We start from the raw sequence: 19,737 nt of genomic DNA on the forward strand, positions 1-19,737 counted from the left end.
GTGTAAAAGAGAACCGCACCAGCAGAAAATGTGGCAATTGTTGCAATTTTGGTCTCCAATGGAACTGAGTATACTGGACTATCAGGTGTGAAAACATCCTTAATATCAGTGTCTTTTATTGTTTCTTTGGCCAAACTATTATACATGAGGGTTGGCACAACACGTATGTAACATTATTAAATATTGATTACTTATACTTTCTAGAGGTGACTCCCCAAGGCCTGCCTTCCTAACTTCTGTACAACTTCTTCGCGATTGTCATGTACTAATGGGATGTCCAGGACTGGTGATTGCCATATGTGATTTTAGCTTGTCTGTATTTTTTGTGCGTTCCTCTGTGAATTAACCACTTTTATGTTGGTAAGGTGATTGAAGTGGTTCAGCCCAGAGTCTGTTTGTTTCAGTTTGTCAACAAGAATCTGGGCACACTCTGCAGAAGAGCATGTGTGGTCCAATCGATTGGTGTCGCGAGAGGCTTCTGTCCTGTGTGTTTTAGATGTGTACCTGCTGTGGTTTCCTCTGCCTATACACAGAACTAGAGCTGCCTCCAGTACGGTCAAAGTGGTGGCATTTTCTTGGAGGATGTGTCTGAACCGCACCTTTCTGTTGCTGATATGTGTGGGTTGCTGATTGGTCAACCTGTTTATGTGAGAATGTATGATTGACTCATTTGCTGAGAGAGGCGGGGTTCACCCTGGACAGGTCGCCAGTCCACCGCAGGTCAATGTGTTGCCTGTATGTTGCATGTATGTGCAGTGTCTGAACCTAGTGTGGCAAAACCTTTACATCTGTGAGACTCTTCAAAGGCATGTAGGTGGGCTATCATGCCATTACATACTGACTCTGAGAACAAAGTGGATGGTGAGGGAGAGAGTATCCTGTTTATTTTCCTGCGCTCTGTTTTGCTATTGTACTTCTGGAGGGAAGTAGTCAGAGGTGTGAGCCTGGCACGCTCTGCAGTAGAAGATGTGTGGGCCAATCGGTGTTGTGAGAGGCTTCTGTCCTGTGTGTTTTAGATGTGTACCTGCTGGCTCTGTTGTTTCCTCTGCCTACACATAACTAGAACTGCCTCCAGTACGGTCAAAGTGGTGGCATTTTCTTGGAGGATGTGTCTGAACCGCACCGTTCTGTTGCTGATATATGCGAGTTTAGATCCAGGGACACTGCTCTCCATGACTTCTAGTGGTTTTCATTTTGAAGTGAAGCATCTCAAGGATCATGGTTACTGTGATGTGCACCAGGTTGTGGTCTGTGATGGTATCAGTAGGTATTGTCCATACAGTTGCACTCGTATCTCCTAGTAGATGTGTAGAAGGTATTGTCTATAGGTCATAGTTGTGTTTTTGTGTTCAGATTGTCAGGGATTACCGATGAGACTCAACACTATTGAGGCAGTGATGATGTGTTCTTGCCCCACCTTGTTGCGCCGACTCCTCCCATTGGTTTAATTTGTGTTGCATCATTTGGTGATTGCACATCTTGTGGGGATTACTGAGTCAGACGTTGTCTCTTAGTCAGTTTGGAGGAGAGTTCTAGGTCCAACATTCTTTTGGTTGACTGTACGCCTTATTCCTTCACTTTAGTCCGTACATATTGCCCTCATTCTCAGCAGAATCTAATGATCTGGTTTGCTTTCTTGTACTCTTTCAAAGTGATCATGATCTGAAGGTCTCTCAAAGATAATGTTTGACCTTTGGACAAACAATGTGTCTATAACTCCTATTTCAAAATTGGTTTATACCGAGCTGGTTTGTCTCTTAAATGTAATTGTCCCCCAAATAAAACAAGTCAAATGGGAGTATAAAGATATTAATACATTTGCAGCTTTATTTAATTTCACTCAAAGGAGAATCCAACTCTTTGTCTTGCAGTGAATCATCGTGGCATTACCAAGCTGTGACAATCCTCTGTACTCAAGCCATGAAAATATCCTTACTATATCATTTCATGCTTTGGAGAATTAAAGGAGTAGGTCTATATGTTTTATGATGAACTTGGTTAGAATGTGAAACAGCAAAAAACACACTTAAACACACTTAAAATATCCTGCAACATTCATAGTTAAAATGTTCTGCATATCACTCTAATCTTTGCAAACAGTGAAAACATAGACATGTTTGATTTAGATTTACAAATATATTGTAAAGTGCATCTTAAAAGTATTCACAGCGGTTCACTTTTTCCATATTTTGTTTCGTTGCAGCTGTATTCCAGGTCGTATCAAATTAATCTCTTTCCTCAAAAATTTTTTTTAAATGTTTTTTTTTTTTAAACATTTGGCCGTTCTACAATGCAGGCCTGATTGGCTTGCAGAGATTGTTGTCCTTCTGGAAGGTTCTCTTCTCTCCTCAGAGAGGCCTTAGTCTCCCTGATGGATCGGATAAGGCGGCCAGCCGGCTCCAGGAAGAGTCCTGCTACTTCCAGACGTCTTCTATTGACCAATGATGGAGGTCGCCTAGCTCACTGGGACCTTGAAACAGCAGAAATGTTTCTGGATCCTTCCCCAGATTTGTCCCTAAACACAGTCCAGCTTCAGAGGTCTACAGACTATTCCTTTAATTTCATGCTTGACCTCTGACCTTATTTAGACAGGTGTGGACCTTCCCCAAATCGAATCAACTGAATTTATCACAGGTTGACTCCATTTAAATTGTAGAAACATCCCAGGGATGATCAGCTTTATCAGCTTTGTTGAGATTCACCAATAAAATATTGTGAAGGCTGTGAATATTTTTTAATAAATTTACACTCAAAAACAATGTTCCACTTTGTCATATTGAGGTATTTGTGTCTAGAATTTTGAAGTAAGAGTTTAATTTAATTACAATTTTGAATAAGCCCATAACATAAAATGTGGAAAAAGTGAAACGCTGTGAATACTTTCTGGATGCATCGTATCTACAGTCAGTGAGGAAAAAGAAGGCATATGTAGTAAACTGAAGCTTTGAGCGTTTCTTTTTTAGCATGATGTTTGTAAATGAACCCAACCTAAGCTCAGGCAAACTGCCTCCTGAACTTCAAGCTGCGGACCAAAGCTGGCATTTCAGGAAAAGCAGACATATGTTGAACCTCTTCTCACACACACACACACACACACACACACACACACACACACACACACACACACACACACACACACACACACACGCACGCACACATGCACACGCACACCCCCACAACCCCCCCACACACACACCATCTTACCTCTCACTGTGTATTTGTTTGGGCACAGGAACCATGGCAGCAGCAGTAGATAGAGGAAGTAAACCAGTGACAGCAAGTTGAAGCGAAAAAGACAAGCTGCAAACACAAAAACATCAGAGTTAGCAGGTTTCTGAGTCTTAGAACATCATTCCTGGGTCATCCTTTAACAGGTGAAAAGGAACGGTTTTAAGAGAACAGTCAGGACCTGTATGAGTCCAATAAGTGGATCTGGGATAACATAAATAACCAACATTAATTTTCGTTTTCCTGCCATTTGTGAATGTGTTTCTGGAGGTGGAGGAGGTTGGTTGGATGTTTGGACATGTGACAGTGATGCTGTCCAGGTGGGATGTTTCACTAAAGCAGAGCAACGTCAGAGCTGTTCCCATTGCTTCACGATGTCCAAACAAACATCGTGAAGCATCGTGAAAATATAAACTCGTAAATATCAATTGCTTTTCAGCAATATTAATATTGATATTAGCACCGTAGTTTTGTATCAGAGCGTCCTCAAACAGGATAAATAAAAAGCTGTTTTTGATGCTGTTCTGTGTCACAATTAATACCAAATAACCCATCTCATGTGACAAAAAGAAAAAAATATCACATGAAGCTTCAGGAAGATTCGTAAAATTTTTGTCTGTACTCTGCTGAAGGTCCAAAAATACAATTTCGAAATTGCAGCATTTCCATTGAATAAGAAATTAAATTTAAATTACACATGAATAAAACTTGAATGCGATAAATCGTTAAATATAATTGCAGTGGCAGATGCAAACAGCTACATCAAGCTTCGTGAGATTGTATTTATAATTCAGCCATGGTGTTAGCGTTCATCTATCAGTCATCAGAGGAGTCATCAGCGTCTTATTCATGCATTGGAGTGACAAGCCCCTCATAATAGCAACATATGCAACATTTTGGAAAAAATTGTACTCTGCAATTTTATGTTATGGATTCAACACATTGGAATGTTTCACAATTTTTTATGAACTATGTGATGCTGTGAGAGGTCTGATGGAGCCAGCTGCACATTGTCTGAATAAAACCAAAACAAACCATCATCATCCGACTACTTCCTGTCATCTTCTTTGTGGTTTTCACCAGGAATAACATCCGGGAGTTGATCATGTGATGTGACAATTTGTTTCCATTGAAGTTCTGAAAAATACATCTATTCTGATACGATTGAAAAACTAGCACAACTTTTTATTGAAAAATTTGAGTTTTATTTTATTTAAATTGGAGTGTTTCCATTAAGAGAATTCATTATTGTAAATTCATTTTGTGCAATTCTATGGGTAAGCTGCTGTTTTATGCTGTTTTCACTTCTCTGTAAAATCCAGCATTTGCTTACCAAAGTATTTTTTTCTAGAGAAGAACAGTTATACAAAACGGTCCACTTTAATCAAACTCCAGTCTGTTTGCATAGAAAGACCAGTTTGTTTAGGGACCAAAAGAGTGAACTATGGTCCAACTAAAAACTAGTTGCTGGGTTGATTTAAGTAAATTCTGGTGCGGTTCGAATGCAATGCATATGTCAATGCAAGCGGACCACAGACCGCTCCAAAAGCAGGAAATGAACTGTGGTGCAGGGCATTCTGGGTAAATACAACCAAAAAAAAAAGAGTGAGGCAAATGCTAGCAGGAGAAGTGGCTCGTCGTCTTTTACCAATGACACAAAAAAAAATCCTACAACAGCTAAAATCTGACACTGCTTCATTTTTTTTTTTACATTTTGTGAACAAAGAAGTTGTGCTCCAAGTCTGACCCTCTTGTTCAGAGGTTTTTGTGTTGTTTCCTTCAGTGGTTCTTGCTGCAGCACCACCACAGGCGAGGAAGGAAAGAGGTTTTTCAATTTGTTTGGATCAGTTGACTCAGTGCAGTGTGACAGAGAACCGCATAAGCTGAAAATGTAGTAAATGTTGCAATTTTGCTCCCCAATCATACAGAGTCTACCGGACTATCAGGTTTTTAAACATTAATAATCAGGGGAAAAAAACAGACTTGAGATATTTGGCAACAACATGGAGTATATATTAAATTCAGTTGGAACTTAGCTAGGAAGTTAAGTTTATATTTGTATTGAGCTGGGGTCCTGTACTTTTGTGTGGATCCTGTGTTCCACATTTTAGTCAAAATATTTGGTTTTGAGTCTTGTTTTAAGATTTCCTGGCTGATTACTGAATTAGGACTTAACTGAAATGCAAAAATATATATACTTTAATTGTATTTTTTAGTTTTTGCCTTATTTAAAATTATGGTTTGGGGGAAGACGTTATAGTGCATGAGTAGTGAGAGTGGAGGAGCTCCACCCTACTGCCCGGCTAATCATGAAGCACATTAGCATTGATATCTCTGGACACACATGATAACAGCGGTGAGTGGCCACAGCACCTATCAGTTAGCAGCACGTGGACTCGTGTCTGTTGTCTTTCCTGAGTGGGTCATATGTTTAGACCTTTGGCATTTCAGTATGAAATGCTGAAATATTCAGCAGGACGCCCCACCTGTCTTTATAGTTCTGACAACATGCTCTGTATCCCATCAGGTCTCTATCTCTACACATTCAATTTGTTTGGGTCAGTGCCTGGAAAAATGCCTCGTTTTGTTAAATGTTCGTGTCTACATGGGACTCCTGTTATGGACAACATTTTTCCATAATTTCAGGCTTGCACCAAATTTACATCAAAACAGCCAGTGCAAAGATTTTTAGTAATAATGTTGTCAAATCCCTCCAGGAAACACACACACAGCTACACACATTCTTCTCCAATTCTGCTCTACTGCTGTAGTGAGATCACAGCGCCACATGCAGACTTGGCATGACTACTACATGATGTTATTTTGAATCCTGAAATGTAGAAGAATCCAGAAGCAAATGAAAGGCATTTATCTGCAATGCTTATGGAGCCAAAGTTAGCAATAACAGAAAATGTGGCTGTTACTAACGGGGTGGTATTATATACAGTCACATAGTGAGATTTTGCAGCAAAATGAAGTAATTATGTTACCTTCAGTCATGACATTTGACCTCATTTTGACATGGATGATTGGTTTTGGTGCTAGGCCTCCTGTAAACAAACATGAAGTGTGCTCCGTTTTCCCTTCAGTATTGTGAATCAGGAGAGCTGTATGTGTTTTCTGTAACACCCCCTGCCTAAACAAGCAAGACCGAACAGATAGGATCCCGATTTCTAGAACGCAAACACTTCCTCCTTGTGGAATCTGCCAGGTTGTTTAACTTGTGTTCCTCAGAATCCCAAATATCAGCTGAAACATCTTCAAAACCTTCAGTGGAAAGTCTGACTTCAGCTGGGAGCCTTTTATAGTTGCAACTAGTGGAGACGAACAGAGGAACGAGCAGAACAGGAGGACAAGTGGATAAGAGGTTTTCTGTAAAATGTTGATATCAAATTACTTTTTTTTTTTGCCTTTTAACCTCTTTGAACAACCAGAAGAAACAGACTACCTCTTATTCCAGGATTTACTTGTTTATGTTACTGCATGTCACTAGTGTTAAGCTTAAAAGCATATTCTGAGCAAATTATCACAAAATTATTATTTTTGCACAATATATGCAAAATGATAGTCATGATCAAGGATTAGATCAAAATATATATTCCTGCTTAATGAGGCTATTCCTCGTTACCATCCTGTTTGTTCACTTAGAGCTGGCATGTCAAACTCAGTTTCATTTTGAGCCATATCAAAAATCTAAATGTTATTAAAGGGCCGGTTGTGCCAGAATGTATTGATAAAACCCATAAAACTGTTAAAATATCAAAAAAATATCTGTTTGTTTCAGCATTCAATAAGTGTTTCTTAATAAATAATATTGAACATCTTTTCACACTCGTCAGGCCATCCAGAATTTCATGATTGTTTTTGTAGCTTTTTGTAATGAAAATCACAGATAGATAAATAACAGAACATAAGAGAGCAGGCTAACCTCAAACCTGCAGTATGTAACTTTTTCAAAGAATATGTTTTTTTTACATATTAGATGAAACTGTCACCAGTACGTGACGGTATGATATGAGACAGATGATCTGTGACGATATCTATCGCTGCTAAATGTGCTAATGGTGGAGAAACAACTTACTGTTCCAGGAGAAACATTTATCTGCTATCATCTGTGGCCATACTAACCAGCATTAGCATTCACAACAGGATCTGCTGATGGCCGTTGCTGAGCAGAGAGCAAGCGCAGGTGATGAAGGGGAGTGCACACACGGGCATGATTGACAGCGCTAAGACCAGCCTCCTGGCTCCGATTGGTTGTTTCTAGTTAACAGAGGAGGCTTGATTTTATCTCAGATTATCTGTCTCATACTGTCATGATGTCATGACAGTTTCAACAAATATGCACAAAAATATATGTTTTTATATTGCAGTTGTAACTCAGAGCAAAGGCTAAAACTCCTGGACTCCTGGAAGCAACGCCCCCCAAACAAAGGTTCCGTATCGCCATTTCCGCTCCTGTTCCCACCTCAGGAAAGCACTATAAAAAAAAGACAGATGAACATGCCGAACTGCAAATGATAAAAAAATTTAAAAAAAATACTGTGGTGCCATTTTTAGGTGCACCACACATTAAACCTCTTCGGCACATGACCTGTTTTTGAGCAATATGGCTGAAAATAACATGCCCAAAATGAATTGCATGTATCTCAAGAACTACAAAGTTTATTTTAATTGTTTTGATATCAAAACAAAGGCAAGACCCTAGAGAACATGTTACAGCTCTAAAACCACCCTGCCTGTTACTGAGAAAAGTGAATTAATATGATAAACAGCAGAAATTAAGAGAAAAATCAATTTCCGCCTAAAAAAAACCACTTCAATCTATGAATGTTCCTTTAAAAGCATGCAGTGAAAGCCAAAAAAAAGTAGTAAACAACAGTACACAATCTGACCTTTTACTGTGCCAAGTTTCATGAAAAAAAGTCAATCATATGAGTTTTAAAGAGGTGCTACTAGATAAAAATCTAGGCGGACCTTCCAAATTAGCCATTTTGGCACAATTTGTGCCATTTGAACTTTCTTAGTTTTTATTTCTGTAGGTTCTGTTTCAATCATTTATTCTTTTTCATATAATAAATTATTATTTATCATAAATAAGTAATTACATCTAATAATTATTTTTGGGGTTCTTTTGAAAAATCCACATTGCATTCATTCATAAAAAGAGAAAAACATAGACAAATTGTAATAGACTGAAAATGGAACAGATTAACTCACAATAACACTTCAAATAGAATTATATAACAATGAAAATGCAAATAGCAATTAAAACTAAGTTGTCAAAATGATATGATCACAGGAAGAACTTATATATCTCATAATTACATTACAATAACTATGTGCTCTGCGCTCTGTGCGTAAAATCATCCAGTTCTACATTCAGGTTTTCAAAAGTAAGCGGGGCAGTTTCTCGGGAACCCATTGGTCAAGTTTGAAGATTGACATGTCGTTCGAACCGTCAGAGCCAATAGAATCTGAGGGCATTGACATTAATACGGAAACTAAAGTCATTCACCTATTACAGTGGGGAAAAGGCATGTGACGTAAATTGACCAAGTTTGACTCACAGTTTGTGTACTGTACATAAAACACGGAAATGTCTGAGTACATCTCACAAAAACCATGTGAGATGTACTCAGGGAAAATGGATTATCGGACCAAGTGGAAATATTTACTCTAATATGGATTATGACCACGAAACAGCAAAGACAGGACTGGATTTTTGATTTTAGCTTTGTGAAATTAGCTATTTATTTTTTCTTCTTTAGCTGCTGGTTCAGTGAGTTTTGCACGTAGCGTGGTGGCTGTGGTATTGTTGGAAACCGCAGAACTTCGGCTTTACTCTGATAGATAGTTTTTGTATATCGGGCCTCCTTGCTCTTTTATTGTTGCGTTTTTTACCGGGTGTGCCTCGTTGGGGTCTAATTGCGTTTCTTTTTATCAATCTGCTTAGTGTTCCATCTGGGTGTTGTTAAGGTAGAAAATATTGATTCTATCATTTAGAAGAGCCTTTTCCCTTTACCTGGATATGCAATATGCTTATATTGATAAATGTACAGCATGTGTTTTTAATTGATCTTGTTGCGGCAAGCGCCGAGGACCCAAATTTGGGTCCCCTAGCGACAGAGAAGTTTTAACTAAGACGTGGATACCTGAATAAAATGTTGGTACAGGACAGTGAGCAGTAGCTTTCAACACGACCTGCAGCAGAGAGCCGTTCAGCTGGACAGCTGAGGACTAAACCGTTCCGCCGCAGGCTGCTTGTTTGAGTTTCCACTGCAGGCCCAAGACATGTAGAAGGCCCAAAAATTAACCAGCTCACAAATAACAGAGGAATGCCTCTTCTCCCTGAGTGTCTGAGGTTAGGGTCAGCCACTGTGGACCAACTAAAATTGCACATCCAAATAAACCTTCAGAAAGGACGCTGCTATAATTTCCCTCTGAGTTACAATTTACCTTGTATCACACAACAAAAGAAGACATATTTTCTAAAACCATACATTTCTCCTCTGTGTTAGGGTTTTTAAAACTTGCAGTGCTGGTTTGTTGCTTTTCCAGAGCTCTGCTTTCAACTGGCTGCAGCATGTGGCTTTCACAATCCTCTATCTGATAACATCTGTAGGCCAGTGTCCAGGCATGTTGTCTACTCACAACCGTGGTGGCAACACTTCAACCACCAGGCACTGCAACAGGCAGCCATTTTCTCTCCATGTTTGGTTCCACCTCACCAACGAAGGGCAGCATTCAATGCTCAGCTACTCAGCAATTCACACAACTACCAAGGTCCAAGCAGGAAACATGATCTTCAATAGATCCCGGTGAAAACCTCATTAAGAACAGCAATATGAAGCATAGAACAGGATGGGGTTAGAAATTCAAGGTTTAATGTCCTTGGAGGCAGATAGAGCAGAATAAGAATCAGACCAGAAGTGGCAGCTCAATGGCCAACAAAAGGTTTGACCCAAGTCGTGGAGTTTAGCAAATAATTATCCCTGATACCAACCAGATGTACCAAACTTCTGCATTCATAAAAAGTAAAAGAAAAATCTTGAAACAAAATGTTACATTTTCAGGTGTTTAGCAAATTGAAGTAATTTCAATCATTCTAATTAATCTAAAACAAGAGAAATTTGATTTACCTTCAGACATGAAGAAAAAAAACATGTCTTTTTAATTGGTGAAGGTAAACTTGTGTTTTCAATAGAGATGTGCCAATCAAGTTTTTTCCTGCCGATTACGATTCCGATCACCCATGAGGGCCGATCACAGCCAATCACTGATACTGATCACATAATTATTATTTTTTGTAAAAAAATAATAATTGGCACTAAAAGGCACTACCGGTTACAGTTTGTGGAAAAAGGAACCATGAATTCACCTTAATTTAGACAAAAACTTGTTTTTAATTAACTTTTTCCAAGAAAAAAACAAAACAGGCATTGTGCAAATTGTACTGCTGTCAATAATACTATCTTCAACAGACTGAAAACATATGAAGGCTCTGAAGAGGCTAAATAATGCAAAAAGTCCAAATAAAACCTCTCAACATTGCCAAAAAATTCAAGTATAAAACTTAACATTCAAAGGCAAATACAGGTTCCATTGCAATAAACAATCCAGAGTTACTGAATGAAAACTTCCAGATAGCATGGCGGCTAGCTGATTACTGCTAGTTCTGAGTGGCTGTTTCTGACTGAGCGGAGTAATTATGCAGAAGAGAGGAGGCAGAGGAGATCGATTATTTTTTCAGATGTTATCTGTCTCATGTTAGGACAGCGAAAGTTTAAATACGTATGTAAAATGTATTGTTTTAAGTTAGATGCTGCAGCTTTAAGCAGAGGTTCGGTGTGAGAGTCACTACCAGGTGGAGCAGAAGCGGCGCTCCGTCTGTGAAACACTACATGTAGCAGCGGTTCAACAGCAAGAGCAGAACCAGCATCTTATCAGCTCGAAGACTTAAATCATTTTGAGGGTTATTGGTTTAGTTTTCTGACCGTCATGCTAATCCGGGTGAATGTTTGTAGCTGTGCGCTGCTTTACCTGCTATCTGATCCTCCATATGTCTTTTTTACTGCAATGAGCCTCGATGTAGCCAAACTCATCAAGTATGCCATTGTTTTTATGAAATATTGAATTCGTCTGTTGATGCATTTTGACGTGCTTCACCCCATATGCTTCAATTTCACGCAAACACTCTGCGCTAAAGTTCCACACAGCATCGCTTAGGATTTGTTGCTGCACGTTTGCGCAGTGTGAAGGAAAGAGGAGACCAGCTGCACAGGTATCCTGCGAAATGAGATGCAGGTGATCGGTTTGTGTGATCGGCAACAAGAGACCGTGATCGGCGATCACCGATCATGCACTTTTTCACGAAAATCGGCCGATTATGATCGGTGGCCGATCAATCGGCACACCTCTAGTTTTCAACTGTGTAATGTTTTCATCACAGTTTTAAAATGCATTGCTTTACAACATCGACTTACAGGAAGAGGAGAAGAAAAGAAATAAATTAATTTCTCACCTGAATTCAGTTTTTTTTAACCCTGCTGTAACTGGGAGATAAATTATTGTGTTTCCTTAAAAAAAGGCCCAGTTGAGACCAGAGTACCAGACTGAAGACTTTTATCATCCAGCTTTTGGTAAGAGGAGAGAAAGAAACGAGAAAAATAATAAATCATGCTAATGGAAATTATTGAGCTCATTTTAATTTGACATGTGACATACTTAAATAATTAGCAAAGACAGTAATGATGAAATAATGCTAAATTTGCAACACCTTGTCCAGCCTTAGTGAGTACAGAGGATGCAAATTGCATCACACAGCCTTTGGCCTCAAGCGGAGACTGAGAGGGAAGAATTAGGACACAGAAGACATAAATGCAGAAATATCTGACCAAATGAAAGGCCAATGCCAATAAAAGAAGCTTTGAAATCCTCCAACCAGAGGACCTGACTCAAAAGGAACATGTAAATTGAACTGCAAATGCAATCCGTGCAGTAAACGATTGCAGCATTAGACAGCAAATGACAGCAGGACTGTATTCTTCACACATAATTAACACCTGACGTGGAGCGCCGTGCAGGCCAGGCTCTAAATTCTCCAACTGTGCCATCCTCCCAACATTTTGGCAAGAACCTGCAACATTATACTTTTGACATCAGATTTAAAGAGGAGAGAATGGAGAGAATGTGAGGCCTGCTGCTTCTGCTGACAGGGTTATAAGGTAAAAAGGATTTACAGAACAAGCAGCGGCACGGCTGGATCTCTCGCTCTGTCCGTGATGAAAACTGGGAAAATCTCAGTGTAGGTGACCGGAGAACCAGTTTACCTTTGTCATGGCATGATTATCATGCCAAATCACACCAGCACACACCAAGCCCCATAAGCCAAAGATTACATCCTTCATATGCACAGCATTCACCAGAGACCCATGCTACATGTTAGCAATGTGTTTAAAGCAGAAAAAATGACTAGCAGGCTTAATGACTGAGCTAACATTAGCTTCTTACATGCTAAGTGTTTAGTACAAGCTAGCGCAGCACTTCACACTTTGACCAAAAATTGCCCACTAATAGTTTTTTTCTGTTTTGAACAGAGTAGTGAATTTTATTATCCAAACTGAGTTGTTTTGTAAGGCTCTATGAGCTTGCTTCCTTTTTTAAGACCAGTTTTAATGCATAATTAAAGTAAACATTTAAAGTCACTTTCAACCAAATTCTCAACACAGAGTCAAACTATCCCTGTTGTATTAAGTCAAGTGAGACCTTGATCAGTCCATTCAGTGCATTCAGAGTTTTAATTTATATTCTCTTTAACCAGGGAAGATCCGTTACATTTTTACAAGGGTGCCCCGGTAATGGACCATATTTAAAAAGGTAAAAACCTGATAGAGGGTGTACTTTCTTTCCACCATCATCAGCAGCCTTTTTGTCCCTGTGGTGATCCCATCTCCTTCTTCCTGTAAAGCCCCTCTAAGCTCACACATAAGCTGAGTATTTCTCACTGAGGCAGGAAATCGCTTTGAACGAGCCAAGAGTTTACAGACGTTGCACAATACACAAGTCGTGTTTGAGTAAAAGTTATAACTTGTTCAAATATAGTGATTGTGTTTTCTCTCCTACAGCAGAGATGAGGGCATGGAGGCATCTGAGACCAGACAGTGGCATCAACGTGCTCCATCGTGCACATCAACAAATAAAATCTGACTCACATCGTCGGATAAAGAAAAAACAAAGCTAATCTCGTAATCAAAAGCATTCTGGATGCCTTTGAAAAGGATAAAATCTTCTTGCCATGCTTCATTGTGTCTCTTATTAAGTAATACCACCAGTGGGGTTGCAGATATAGAAGAAATAAAATGCAGAAAATGGTTTAAAATTGTTATGCAAATGTCAATAAATCTGACAACCATCTTTAAAAAGTCTGGGAACTTTCATTCTCACTTTTTTGCTCTTTGCTGAGGAATAAAATGAATAAAAAATAAATGTCAACAACAAATGTACTTCACCAACAAGTGTGTATGAGTTGATGCATTCATAGCACAGTATCAAGTTAAAGACATAACAGTGCAAATCAATCGTGAAGAAAATGTTAATCACAGATAATCAAGAACTCCACACACAAGAGTCAAACAGCATAGCATAACGGCATAGTTGCCTTTACACAAAAGTGAAAAACAAATAAAGTTCAATGTAATCTGTGACAGCAGTGGAGAGCCAGTGGTGGATGTACCAAACAGGGAAACTTCATTCGTCTATTTTGCAGCGCCTGGCACTGTCTCATAAATGCTATTTAGCACTCCACCAGGCGTTTAATGAGCACCACATGGAGCTATAGAAACACCAACTGCCTCCTAGCAAATAACATGTGGTGTTTACTAGGAGGTTATTTTGTAGTTCACCAGAAAATACAGAGTAAACAACTCTGAAGTGCCTTTGATTTCCCATGGAGATTACTGTTACGGAGTGAAGCTTCTTCAAACAAAACGGAGGCTCGTGTGTCTTTTACTGAACCTTTCTGTTCAGTTCTTTATTGAAGAGAGAAAACGGCGACAGCTGATAACGGCAACAGCTGTTCGTAACCAAGACAACCAAAATATCAACAAAGCAAGATAGTGACAAAACAGAACCAGATACTTAAGCATTCTTCAAAATAAAAGACTTCTTCTATTCAAATAAATCATGTCTTGAACGTAAATATATTTCACTTCATCCTTGTAATTATATACAATCATGTTCAATTCAATTAATAATAATCATGTAATTTATGCTTAACATATAATTGTAAATCAGTCACTTATCATACTGAACAACATATAAGTGTAAAAAAGTCACAACAATTACACCATAATAAAGCACTAATTTTTGATGTTCTATTTCCATACCAAAAAAGATACCCACTAGATGTATGGGGGTTGTTTTTGTTGTACTAAACCTTTATGGAGCCGTAGGTAGAATGAGGTGGACAGCCACCACCAGTTTAAAAACACATGCTCACCCACGCATACACAGTTTTTCATTCAACCATAAAGCAGGGTGATGGTGATAATGACTTGTGCGTTTATGGAAGAGCAATGTTGCAGAACCAAAGAACACAACCATCCACAATGGTCCCTGATACTGGTCTCAGCAGCCAAAGGTAGCATTAGCATGCTATCACTGCTTTGATTCGCACAATTGGAAGTGTTATAAATCCATGTCAGTGAAACAAAAAGGTTTCTAATTACATAGAATTTAAGCGATAACAAGGATCTTGGGACATGTGACCAGAATAACTCACATGGCATCATACATCATACATGTGTGGATTGTCAGGAAATACTACTACTGTGACCAGATGCTCATCCAACACCCCAACACCCTTCTACTGGGTAGTGTTATATATGTTAGGCAGGATGGGACGGTGCCAAGGTGGCAGCTTTTTGAAATTCACCACTGGTATTTTGATTATTTAGCTTGAATTGTGGGCTGCAGACTGAAACGGCCTCACTGACATCACCGTTAGCTCCTTTCACAGAAAGTCAGGAATCTGCATGACTTGCTCCAAACAGTTAATGTTACCAGACAAAAGAAACAGTGTGGTCTTATGAAAAGAAGGAGTATGAATAATTTGGAGTTCAACTTTATATTTCAACATATTTCATAATGCTGCTTTGAGAACAAATTTTAAAGGCAATAAAATGTTGGATTCCATCTGCATCATTGGATGGCATCAACCAGAAATGTTGACATGTAGTTCAGTGACCCTGGGATGATAGAACTTTTTATTTTGTTGTGTAAGCTAAACAAAGTCATGACAAATCAGGGTGTTTGAACAAACTAGGAGTACTTCTCCCAGATGAGTGTTTCCATCTATTTATGACAGATATCACCATCAGTTTTTTTCTTAATAGCTGTCTGTTGTCTTATCCCAGCTTGTGTTGATAACCATTAAATGACAAAAGGCCTCTTGTCCCATCGTTGTCTTTGATTTCTAAACTGTACTTAATTGTTAAAAGTTAGCAGAGCTTCGTAACCGCTGCCTTCGGCCTGTCCTGCAGGGTGGCATACACAAAGTTAGTGGACATACTGTAGATATCACGAAATACCGACACTTGTCTTCAACAGAGTGAAGAGACACCATACAGATGAACCCAGACAGAGAAAACTTCAGGAATAGATGGCCAATGATCACAGTCCTGAACTCCAAATAAGGCAGTTTAGCAATAAAAGCAGCAATGAAAAAGACTGAAACCGCCAAGCTTTGTTGAATTGGCAGAGTCTCCTTGGCTTCAGAATGTTTTCCATGAGCTTTTTTAAACTGAAAGATAGCATTCACACTGCCAGCAAGTGAGCAAAGGGCCAGTACTGTTTAACTGATCAGGACTCATTTGCAGACAATTATGTCAGACAACTATCCTTCCCATTAGAACGACAGGAGCTAAGTCACTTCACATAAACAGATTCATAAAACATCTTGTTAGCCATCACCAGCAGAGAAAAAAAAGATTCTTACAGTTTATACGAAAGCACTGAACTCTCACAAGAAGACAGGACAAACAATCGGGGTGTGAGTCAGCTTGACAGAGTAACAGGCTTCCAGAACTTTTTTAAATCTTCAGAGTGTGTTCTATATTTGATCCGGTGAAATCTGGCCATTGAGAATCATAAAGAAATAAAGATGAGAAAACACTGGATCAGATCTTCTGCCACATTTGTGGTCAGCAGACAACACTAGCTGCATTTTCATTAGTCAAAGAATTATGTAGATTGAAATTGCAAAAATAAATCTGCTTAATAGAAACACGCCAACATTGAAAAAAAAACTCCTGTGCTAAGATGAGGTGGATTTTTCGGACGTTATCAGAATAGATGTATTTCACTGAACTGCAATGGAAACACTTTTTTTCCCATTACGGTCATGAGATCAACAGCTGGATGTCACTACTGGTGTAAACTACAAAGAAGGCAACAGGAAATGGTAGCAGGATGATGCAGTTTGTTTTAGTTTTTTGGACAATGTGCAGCTGGCTCCCACCAGAGCTCTCACAACATCACACAATTCATAAATATTTGTGCAATTCAAACATGATTAATCCTTAACTCTTCTGTTAAATAGCCGACTACAATTTCTCCAAAAATGCTGCATACAAGCCCTGCCTATTGCTCCTAAGTAGGTGGAGCTTGTCGCTCCACCGCCACAATAAGACGCTGATGTCTCCTCTCAAAGCTGATAAATGAGTGCTGGCATCATGGCTGAATTATGAATATTTTATGGTTATGTTTACATCAGTCGTCGCCATGATTTATAATGACTTACTATGATAGTAATTTAATTTCTTATTTAATGGAAACACTACATTTAGGAAATTGCTTTTTTTTTTTTGACATTAGCAGAATAGCGACAAAGATTTTGAACACTTTGTAATGGAAACCCATCTGCTGGAAGCACACAGCACAGCTAGAAATGTCTTTTGTAATTTATCCGCAATAAACTAGTGAAGTGTAGAGCACAGCAGCACGACAGAATGGGAAAACGGAGAGATTGATGGCGGTAAAACAGAGGCCGTACGGTCACCCTGGAGCTGGTCAGACACAGCTAGTATGGTTGACCCGGTTAACCTCAAAGTTCAGACACACTCCCAGAGATTTACATGTAAGCGGATCTGAAAACAAATCTGAGTTTACTGAAATAAATATAAATGGAAATCCACTTTTTTAAAAAGTGGATTGAGATTACTTATGTTGTGAACTGGTCCTTCTTAAACAAACCTCATTTTCCCACAGCTGAAGTATTTTCTGTTGATTATCGTCACTTGGTTCCCATGTCACAGATCACCTCCCCAGCAGGTATAAGCTGGTCAGTTTCCATCGTTCCTTGACGGATCCTAAAATTTTCTCATGACACCTCTGGTCCTCACTGCATCACCTGACTACCTTCCTCCAATGGTCTAACCATCATCATATTCAGTCCTTTCCTGCATTAATGTTTCCATCATCCTCTCCTGCGCCATCATACAGCCTCATCATCATCACTGTCTTCTTCTGTTCCACCTTCATCACATCCTCTGCCTCCCTCACAGTCCCTTCAGCGTCCCGGCCACACCTCAAGCCTTCTGTTTCCCTTTAAGTTCCTGTTCCTGAGTTCTCCAGCGTGGCCGATGTGATCTGATTTCTTTTTCTCTTTTTTTTTTACATATTTGTGACATTCCAGTGTTTCAGAGCATCAAACCAATTTAGTAATGAGTTAAACACAATACAAGTAAGCTGAAAATGCAGTTTTTAAATGAAGGCATTTATTACTTGGGAAGAAAAATCACATGATCCTGTGGGAAAAAGCACTTTTTCACATCACCATCGAAAGTTTGAAGGTTGAAAAAGAGCAAACAGAGCAAGTCGGCTGTCCTCTGCTGAACCATTTGGGTTTCTGATAAAAGCTGGTTCTCATGTTTTCTTGCAGCCTGAATTAAGGCAGGCATCTCTCCAAATATACAGAAGATAACACTTTTTAAAATAAAATCCTATTGTGCTTTTTTTGACTGTATTTATTTAATAAACTCCTTACTGTTACACAAAGCAGGTAAAAATTGAGTCTTTTCCCCCGCCACAAACATCTAAGGCAACGACTGTGTTGACTTATTGTAAATAAGTTGAACTGTATTGTTTCCATCCAGCCGGCCGGCTGGATGGACTGGCAGCCATCCAGCCGACTGGCCATCCAGCTTAATACAAGACTTTACAACATTTGATGGCCGGTGGGCCATCAAATGTTTCAAATGTTTTTACAAACGTCAGCATGATGAGTCCATACGACTCACCGTTAGCATGAAGACATGATTTTATGACAGATTCTTGAGATTCTTTCCTCCAGGAAATTCAAACAATGTCTTCAGCAGTGACAGAAACTGTGTGTATGATGACATCGTTGAACCTTTGTTTCCTCTGACTCAGTGGAACAATATGACCACCAGTTCAAACAAACAGCCTGGAAACATGCAGCCAAACAACAATATCCCTGTCCCTACTTTTTTTCTACCTACAACAGACACATGTTCCTAAAGTGTTGGGGGGGGGGTGTGTGCGTGCGTGTGTGTGTGTGAGTTCTACAAGCCTCCAGTTACTGTAGCCCCAGCAATTCAACACAAACAGGAAAAGAAGGAACCAATCACATTAAAGGGGAGTCAAATCTTCCTCATTCAGGCAGAATTTTCTTCTGCTCCGGTCTAAAGGTTCAGATCATCACTGAGTGACATTTATTGTTACACAGAGGAGTTTACTGGAACGCTTTTATTCCTGAGAGATTTTTTTTTTATTCCATGAACAACTGAGAAAACATGTTGGCATTGATAAGAAAAAAAGAGGCTTCATGCTGAGAGGAACTGCACGCTATGTCACATTCACAGGAAGCGAAGAGAAAGGCTCAACATTTTCCATAACTTCTCCCGTGTTGGGCCTGGGTGTGCCAATTCTCTGAAACCACATGAAACACCGGCATTCAGTGAGGATGGAGATGAACAGGGAGGCCTGCCATTTCCCCTCTGTCGAATGAAAAGCAGTGAAAGGAAAGAATTTCAATAGTGATGCAGTCCTTCGCAGACAGAGTGGACGACTTTGTTCGGCTTCAGATAAACTGTCATATTTCCACACAGAGTGATCCACTCATTGAGGATGAAAAATCTCCAACCATATGTCAGTCAGAAAACATAGGTGACAGCAGAAGCTCAGGGTGTGTCGCACCTCGGGCCTGCAAAACTGAGTCATGATGTCATTGTGTTCATCGCCTAGAAAAAAAGTCGTCAGCTGGTGTAACAAAGCCTCAAGATCTGATGGATCAGGCTGAGTCAGAGCTGGTGATCCAGCTGGATCCCACACTTCATGTTGGACAGACAGGTTGCAACATGACCGGACATGGAGCACCTGTAGCCTTGGCCTTAAGGGACGATACCAGGAGGATGTTACTGATGTAACAACAGCTTCTCCCACGGAAATTTTCTTACATGACATATTTACACTATAGTTATTTATATT

At 39.4% G+C, this 19,737-nt stretch overlaps 1 protein-coding gene across 2 annotated transcripts in view; it reads right to left on the bottom strand.

Annotated features, from left to right (window-relative positions):
• piezo1 (piezo type mechanosensitive ion channel component 1 (Er blood group)) overlaps positions 1–19,737 on the bottom strand; it is an 85,743-nt gene that overhangs the window by 57,645 nt on the left and 8,361 nt on the right. For both annotated transcript variants that reach the window (XM_017309158.2, XM_008429141.3), the window contains exon 2: positions 3,205–3,300. In XM_017309158.2, the coding sequence (XP_017164647.2) occupies positions 3,205–3,300 (96 nt within the window). The remainder of the gene's footprint in view (positions 1–3,204; positions 3,301–19,737) is intronic.

The sequence above is a fragment of the Poecilia reticulata genome, chromosome 15 (assembly GCF_904066995.2).
Source record: "Poecilia reticulata chromosome 15, P_reticulata-male-v2, whole genome shotgun sequence".
Classification (NCBI taxonomy): domain Eukaryota; kingdom Metazoa; phylum Chordata; class Actinopteri; order Cyprinodontiformes; family Poeciliidae; genus Poecilia; species Poecilia reticulata.